General features: G+C 47.9%; 1 protein-coding gene across 2 annotated transcripts in view; it reads right to left on the minus strand.

The window, feature by feature from the left end:
• CACNA2D2 (calcium voltage-gated channel auxiliary subunit alpha2delta 2) overlaps positions 1 to 8,380 on the minus strand; it is a 217,815-nt gene extending 209,435 nt beyond the window's left edge. For both annotated transcript variants that reach the window (XM_021529147.3, XM_021529146.3), the window contains exon 1: positions 8,064 to 8,380. In XM_021529147.3, the coding sequence (XP_021384822.1) occupies positions 8,064 to 8,188 (125 nt within the window). In that variant the 5' untranslated portion in view covers positions 8,189 to 8,380. The remainder of the gene's footprint in view (positions 1 to 8,063) is intronic.
• Positions 8,381 to 8,659: the final 279 nt, after the last annotated feature.

Here is an 8,659-nt window from a genome sequence, read left to right on the forward strand (position 1 = left end):
GAAAGCAGAGGTGTGCCCACGAAGCTTTGAGGCATGCCTAGCTCACTGTACTGAAATCCTTTTCAGCTTGCTGGCCTTGAATAATTAAATGCTTTTACTTCCACCCTTTTCTTCCCCTAATGTGCACGACACACTGCTGCAGAAAGTTAACTTTCACCTGGGCAAGGGGCATCCCTTTCCCTGCAGAGGTACTGAAAGTACAAGAGCAAGTACAAGTACATAATACTTCCCACACACACTGATCCCAAGAATGTGACACCACAGTGAACACTTACCAGAGATCTCTAATTTACAAGACTACCTCAGACATGAGGAAATGGCACTTTGGCTCCTTCTGGGTCTACTGAGTTTGTTATGGAGCAATAAAAAGACGTTCAACCACTCACAGCCCAGAATCTGACTCAATCTGCAACACCTGATAAAGTTGAACATTAGGTGCTTTGCTTGGCTTAAGTCTGTCTCTATTTTGGTGTTCATATTACAGCTGCCAAAAATCTGCCTGTAAAATCCACTATACGTTTATACATTAGATGTGCAAACAAAGCACTGTATTGATGATCCTCCCTGTTTCATACTGTACAGGAAGTGTTTATTAGCCACAATAGATATTACATGAAAATTAATAGATCTGAGAATTCACATACAAGAATATCTCTGGTTCAACAGAAATTACATCACTGAGAGCTTTATATATTTCTGAAGGATAAGTAGCTTATACAAGGTTAGCTCTGAACATGATTTAGATATATGCCCCTTGTTTTGCTTTCCCGTTTGGAGAATGAATGTGAACTCCGACTTTAGATACGGGATTCTTCTGGACTGCAGAATATTAAGTGCCCACTGGAGAAGAAACAGAGCCTGACAGCAAACTGGCAGCTTGTGACAAAAGTTACAGGACTCAGCTCTGAGTTGAGAGGTATTGGTATTTATAAGGAGACTCATACCCTCATTTGTCCCTTCAGTGGAGATGGATGCAATGCTTTCCCAATTCTTTCCACCAATTTGACTGTTTAAGGGCTAACTTTGTGCTTGCAATGCCAAGAGGCTCAGAAGCCCAAAGGCACAGGGCAGGTTCTGTGTGCCAACAAATCAGGTGCACAGTGGCAGCCACACTGTGAACCTGAGCTGCAGCACTAACTTTTAGCACTGAAATGGTGTTGCAGCAGGGATTGAAGCAAGCCCACGCACTGCTGCCAGGACTCTGACTCTTCCTGCCCTCGCTCTCTGTGTTAGACAACACTGACTTAATGCTCCTGTGGACACACATGTTCCAGGTTATCCTGAGCAAACCTCTCTGGTCAACAGCCACGTGCTCTGCACACTTCCAAGCCTCTCAGTCGCTGAATGCCACACAGGAAAGCTTGACCAGCTCTGGCTTGAGTCTTCTTTTACTGGAACTCGGATTAGAAAACCTCACCAAAATGAGTACATACTTTAACCAAACTACTCCTGCAACAGCATTTCTACAAATGGGAAACAGACAGTATTTTGGTCAAGAGATTTTTCACCCTGCTCTCTCCATCTGCATCTCTCCATCTGTACTCCCCATCCTTTCTACTCCCCACCCTTCCTTGAAGCATAGGCTGCTTTCTAACACTACACGGATTTTTGCTCCAATGCACAGCGTGATCTAACTAATTCGCACTTCATTGCTCTGCACACCTCATCATTTGCACATGAAAACAGCAGTCTCTCTCTATCCCTCCACTTGCTGCCTATTTCTTCCTCCTCCATCCCCCACCTCCTGTACCTCCTCAGAACAACTCCACTACGGAAGCTGCAGTGAAGAGGCTCACATTACCAGGACTCCATTGCTTTTACAAAATTTACTAGTGTGCTGTGAAACCTCATAAATAATTCAAGATAGACAACCTTTGTCAGGTAGATGAACGTGCCTTTGTACTGCATCACTCCGGGTTTTCTATCACAGCGATACTCACTGCAGGCACAACCCATATTGATTCAGGAATTCCCCAAGTGTCACTGTGGGAAAGGGTGGAACAGTTTTCACACCAGCAGAAGCCAAGGATACCCAAAGTCTATCCAGGGCTTCAGGGGACTCATAACAGAAACCCACTGGGGCAGACGTAGCTCCAGCCTAGTCTATAGAAAGCACAGCTCCATCCCCACTCTTCAAGGACAATGAACTAAGGAACAAGGTCGAGGGAGGCAAGAGACATCCTTATTATAGAAATCCTTTTCACTGCAAGAACTTCAGGGATTTTGACACACACCAGAACTAAAAATCATGTTGCATCCTGCATTTATTGCGTTTAACTCTACGCACAATCAGTGGTGTCGCTGCACAAAGAGATAGGCAAACTCAAATGCTGTTTTGACAACTGTGCCCAAGGCTTTACCATTATTGACCTAGATGGCTTATATGGCATTTAGCGCCCAATCTGATTGCTGTCAGCAATTATCTCCTCTGGAGTTCTCAGTCCCAACCAGACGTGCGGGAGGAGAATTGATCCTGGTTCTCCTGAAAGGCAGTCTCACAGCCTTGGGAGAAGCTGTGCTGTACAACAGCTCCTGTGCCGTCCCCCACCAGACTGAGCAGCAGCTTCCCAAGAGGTGGCACGGTAGCCTAATCACAAGCAAGGATAACGACCTTGTGATGAGTTAATGAATAGATACAGAAACCACAGACCGTGCACCCTTTGTCTGGCCTGACTGCGTTCAGATCCTTGTGTCTCTCGCCCTGCAGCCCTTTCACCCGTCACAAGCTCATCTGGTTAAATGTCCCCATCACTCACACATCAGTCAATTCGAGAAACAATTTTCTTTACAGAGGAAGAATGAATCCTTTGGTCTACATAAACACCTTTTAGTTCTCATTGTATTTATGACCAAAAGATAATGGCTGAGACAGAAGGGGAAGGGCTGTAGGAAAACTGTCAAAGTAATAAAGAAAATCTACATGCATTCTGCAAAAGATCAAATAATTCAACCTAAAGAAAACCATGCCAATAGCTTGTTGACAGAAATTGACTCTCTATTTGTACAACCCCATTTGCACAACCCCATTCCCCATGCAACCCAGCAATAATAAACTCTAGGATGAAGGCTAGATTACAGGAACGGCTCTAAAACAATAAACTACTACCAAAACCTCAGAAAGGAAAAATAATTTTACTAACAAAACGCATTTTGCTTTCAAGAGCCTCCTAGAAAAGTAAATATCGAAGCGTTCAGATGCCCTCCTTTCTTACTGAATATTTCACTCAAGTATGTTGCTTGGTAATTTTGGACTTTTGCTTTTATTTCATGGCACTTGAGCATTTCATTGGCTGAAAAAAGCATTGTCTGACTGGTACAGCGTGTGCACGTGTTCCACGTTGCAGCGTGCAGATGCTCCACCACGCGAGCCCTCAAGAGCTGTTCTGATGGCTTTTGAAGCCAAACTCCAGGCAGCTCGTTCAAGGATAAACGTTCAGGTTTCCATTCAGACCCTCCGGAACCACCTTCAGCTTTTCAGGGGCTGTTGCACAAACACACACAAAGCTTCTTTACAACAAAGCTGCTGAACTCTGCCTGTCAAACACCAAGCAGGAGCCCATTTCTACCCTCAGGTCTATGTGCAGGAGCCTTATTGATTTCAGTGGGAACCCACACGCTTTCTCAAGAGAATTTCAATTAACAATTTCTCAATGTATACAGTTGAAAAACTCAAACTCCTGAAGCCACAGTCTTGAAGGGAATGAGTGCAGGCAGGTCAAGGTGTTAAGGTGTCACAGGCAAGAAAGCAGCAATGCGCTGCTCTTTCTCTATGTGAGAAGGAAGGACTCAGAAATGGTAACAGGAATAGAGAAAGTTGTTTTTAAATAGCAAGAAATATTGCAAATGGCTTTTTAAAAACTTTTGTTCCTCTTTGTGAGGCTCTTCTTTTATCTCTGGGAAGTTCAGGGTGCCTCTGCACACCCCAAAAGTGGTTTCTGCCACCAAACACAGCCTGCACAGGGTTGGCAGGGACACTGGGGATTTGTGCTTCCACTGAGTACAAATTGTCACAGAGGCTGCTCAGCCCTCACAGGGATGGAGGGCCAGGATCTGTCAGTCACTCTTGGTGGTAGATTGCCCTCCCAGGGAGCTGTCTCTCTGCTTAGTGGAGCACAGCAGAAGACAAGCAGGGCCATCTCCCAGCTTCTCTACTTCTTTCCAGACAAGTTCCAATGCCAAGCATCAAAACCATAATTGGAAGAGATTTTCTGACTGTACAGCAGGTGGTCAGTAGAACAAGAGAAGGAGCTTCCTCTACATGGCATTCTGCAAACTATAAATGATCCAGTCCTAATAGAGTTATTTATTTCAAGCCCTGCTAGCCCAGATGTGCTATCACTACCAGCATCATTAACCTCATTTAGGGTGAAATGACAAGTACAAATCAAAATGCTACAAAGAAGCACCTAATTTGGAACAGGCAGCCTCAGGCCCACATTGTAGTGGTGACAGGAAGATATTAAGCCTTGCTGCTTTGAGCAGGAGTCTCCACTGCCCACTATCTGACAGGAACTGGGGTAGCACCTCCAGTTTGCTGCCCTAAACAACTGTCTACATCTGACAAGTGCTAAACCTGTTGGAAAAGCAGGACTGGACCCTGGACACCACACTGGCACTTCCCCTTGCAGACATACCTTTCTCCTCTGCTGCCTGGTCAGAGATGCCCTGCAGAGCAGTGATGAAGCCAAGCAGACACGCAGCAATTCTGCACACACCTGCTTCCTCACAAGAAGCAAATGGCTCTCCACCCTCTAGCAGATGGCAATTTTCTTTCAAGTCCAAGTGACAAAAAGCCTTGCTGGAAAGTGAGGAGGGGGTTTGTTCTGCTCCCCAGTGGCAGCCACATTCCCCAGCACTCGTGCATGATCTCCACTAACATGAGGCAATGGCAATCCAGGTACAGGACTTCCCTGACTGACCAGGCTTTCAATTATCTCATACCAAACTGCTCAGAAATTCAAGCAGAGGTTGTTACCATGCTGCCACAGGAATCCCTCTGTGTACTATTTAAAAGAAAAATTAACTGCAACCAACAGCCTTCCTTTCCACAGCCATTAATCCTGTTGCCCACATAGATGCACATTCTTGTACGTGACTATTCCTAAAAGGAGCCTTGTCAGTCAGTGGCCATCACCTAACACGCCTGCCCCAAAGGGTTTGTTCCAATCTGGGATTTTGCTTTTTAAATCTCAATGAGAAATTCTCCTTTGGACAACTGGCTGAGCCGAGCTTTCCTTAGCTCAGCATAAGATGATTAAAACCATGCTACCCGGGAGGAGAGAGATAATGTAGAACACCAACGATTTATCAGGGACAGAACCAAGAATCAACACACTGACAATAATTAATACAATTGTAAACAAAAATAAAAAACCAAAAATTATCTTTATTTTCTTTCTTCCCCCCCTTTGGCAAGATACCCGAATCGCTCACTCTGCTGCTTGCCAGAATGAAACGGTTCAGGGCTGCTTAAAAAAGCAGCCTCGTTTTTGAGAGTCCTGTAGTAAAAGATGACTTCAGTGATTTACAGAGAAAACCTCTAAAGACAAACATGTTTCTAATCAATGCTCTGAATCATTCACAAGGGTGCATTGTCCAAAGTAGGAGAAAATTAGCTGGCAATGGGAAGAATTCAGCAGCACATCTCATCAGCTAAACTCAAACTGCTTCCAGTAAATCTGCCCAAAAAATTTGTTATATCCAGTCTCTTTAAAATCAAGAAGGGTGCAAACAGGTAACTACTGGGGAGGAACAGTCAATTACAGGGGATTGTTCAGTTACCACCGAACTCTTTACTCCCATTAAGTATTTCCTTCCCAAGAAAAAAATAATCACAGCAGCCCCAGGGCAGAGCTCACCAGGCATTTCAGCCCACAGGTTACAGCATTAACCTACTGCCCAGCAATTGTGCATCATCATCAAATACTCATTCGTCACTCCTCTCTTCTCTGGGTTCACAGAACAGGTCATGAGGGGAACCAAACAAGGAAGAAGGTATCAGGTCAGGTTGAGGTCTTGAGTCCCTTCTGTGTCTCTTCTCCAGATGCAGCCAGACAGCATTAATTCCCACCAGAGGCACACACACAGAATTAGTGGCCTTTTCAGGACAATTCCTCCATATTTGCAAGAAATTATGGATCTTTGCCAGTAGCTTCAGTTTTTACTTATCTTGCCTCACTGAGTGCTGGATCAGGCCCACTCTGATAAAACCTCAGATAAGAAAGCACAGAGCTAACAAAATCTATTCTAGCAAACCAATTCCTCCAAATTAATTGGAATAAAACTGCTTTGGTTAAAAAGCTGGCATGGTTTATTACAATAACATGGATCATAGGGTGAGGGAATGCAAGCACATTATTTACAACTCACAAGCCTTTTTATGTCTCTCTCTTAAGTAGAAGAACCTTCTTATAAAACTTTCTGCTGCTAGAAAGAAAACACAGCTTTGACTCACAAACTGGTACCCAAAAGAAATTTATTCTATAAATTGATACTGTGTTCTGAACTTAATAAGCAAATGCAACAACTTGCAATCCATGAAAAGCTACAGAAATATCAAAAACATCCCACAAACTTGAGCTGTGCACCATCACGTACAGAATCCCCTTTGCTTCTTTAGGCATTCTCATGGGAGCAGAGATCGTTCATGGCAGAGCAAGGCTGGATCAGGACATAAGGCTGTGGTACTTGGAAGAGAACTGGCACGTTCCCTTTCCTCTCCTCCCTCTGTAGGTAGACATTTCTCAGGGTCTTATTCTGAAGAATTTCTGTATTTACATGACAGGAAGAAAAGGGAACCCATCAGCTCCCAAAGGTCAAAGATACTTAAAAATATGAATATGTGCCCCAAAAGAATCCAGAAGAAATCTGTCGGAATGGGAAGGATTTCGGCATAAGCAACCATGCCTTTGGTGAAGGCAGATATTAACACAGTAAGCTACAGCTCTCCCAAATAAACAACACTGTTTCTTCTGCCGATAAGCTTTCTTTTCAGAAGGCCTGACTACATGCTTACAAAAACGCACTTTGAGATCAAAGACACTAATCTAAAAGGCATTCAAAACTACTTCCTATGGCATATATATATATGAAATGTATTTCTATTCTTAAGCAAATCACAAATGACAAGACAACTGTGACATAAAGCAGTGCACATCCACTGGGGCAGCACGAAGTTAAGGGCAACACTGCTATTATTAACTCTATGTCATTGAAATCTTTCCCCCACCTTCAAAAACGCAGACTGTAAGGACACGGTGTCAGCCTTTACTTTGAATTGTCTGGATTTTTTTCAGTTTTGTGTCAACAAACCTCAGCAATTCATAACGGAGATGACAGCCTCTTAAAACACATTTCAGCAAGGTTTCCCGTGGATGTGTGGAGAGGGACAGGTTAGGTTTAGGGTTACCACAGTAGGCAAAAGAGCCATCCCTGTTAAAAAATATTCCCAAACATTAACTTCGAAAGCAATGTCTTCTTCTTCTTCTTAAAAAAAAATCTATTTATATCCTTCCTGCAGCGACTCTCCAGTCCCCCACCCCCTCACCCAAACGAGCTGCTCTCCGACTCTCTTTCAGTAGATTACAGTCAATTTTAGTCGCTCCAGAAGCAGGGAGAGGAAGACCCGCCAGCTCGGATAGCCTGTGGAACTATCCAGCTATTATTAGTTTATGCTCAAACTCCGGTGTGCACGGCCGGTTGTGGGTACCATATTGTGTGCTTGAAACGAGGATGGGGGGGTTGAAAAATAAGTCCTTTCTGGTCTTTCCCCCCTCTCGCCACATTAAGGCTCCGACAGCCGCCCTGCGGACCGGCACCCGCCGGGGAAGTTTGTGCTTTCCAGCAACTTTGGGTCCGTTCCTCAACCCGCCGCTCCGGCGGGGAGCGGGCAGAGACCCCCGCGCCCGCCCGCATCCAGCGCGGCGCCGGCCGCCGGCACCGGCAGCGCCCGCCGCGGCCCCGCCGCCGCCGCTCCCCCGCAGGCCCCGGGGCGGCCCCGCGATGCGCCACCGCGCCGGGCCGAGCCGCGGGGCGGGGGTACCGGCCGGGGCGGCGGCACTTACGTGTGCTGCTGGGGGAAGCTGTAGCCGTGGGCGGCGGGGGCGGCCAGGAGCAGCAGCAGGGCCAGGTGGCCGCAGAGGGCCGGGGCGACGGGCGCCGCGCTGCCGGTCGGAGCCGCCATCGCCATGTTTCCATTAACGGCGCGGCGGGGAAGGGGCAGAGGCGGCCCCGCGGGGCGGCTCCCCCCGCCGCCACTCGTGCGACGAGCGCGGCAGTCCTCGGCAGGGGGGCAGCGCCGCGCCGGCTGCGGGCACCGACCGGCGGCCGCTCGCCCGCTGCCTCTCCGCGGCGGCCGGCACTGAGCACCCGCCGAGCGCTACTTTCCCTCAAATAGGCGGCCCGGCCCGGCCCAGCCTCCTCCCCGCCCGCTCCCTCCCTCCCTCCGGCCCCCCGCGCCGCCCCGGCCCCCGCCGCCCCGCCGCCGCAGCGCATGCGCCCGGCTCCGCGCCCCCCCGCCGGTCCCGCCGCCCCCGGCTCCGCGCCGGGCTGGGGCGCCCCGGCCGCGCCATCCCGCGCCCCGCCGGGGCTCTGTGCATCCTCCCCCGCCCCCTGTGCCCCCGCCCCGGGCACTGCCCCGCCGGCGGGTCCCCCCCGCCCC

Source organism: Lonchura striata, chromosome 12 (genome assembly GCF_050655825.1).
Source record: "Lonchura striata isolate lonStrDom1 chromosome 12, ASM5065582v1, whole genome shotgun sequence".
NCBI classification, from domain to species: Eukaryota; Metazoa; Chordata; class Aves; order Passeriformes; family Estrildidae; genus Lonchura; species Lonchura striata.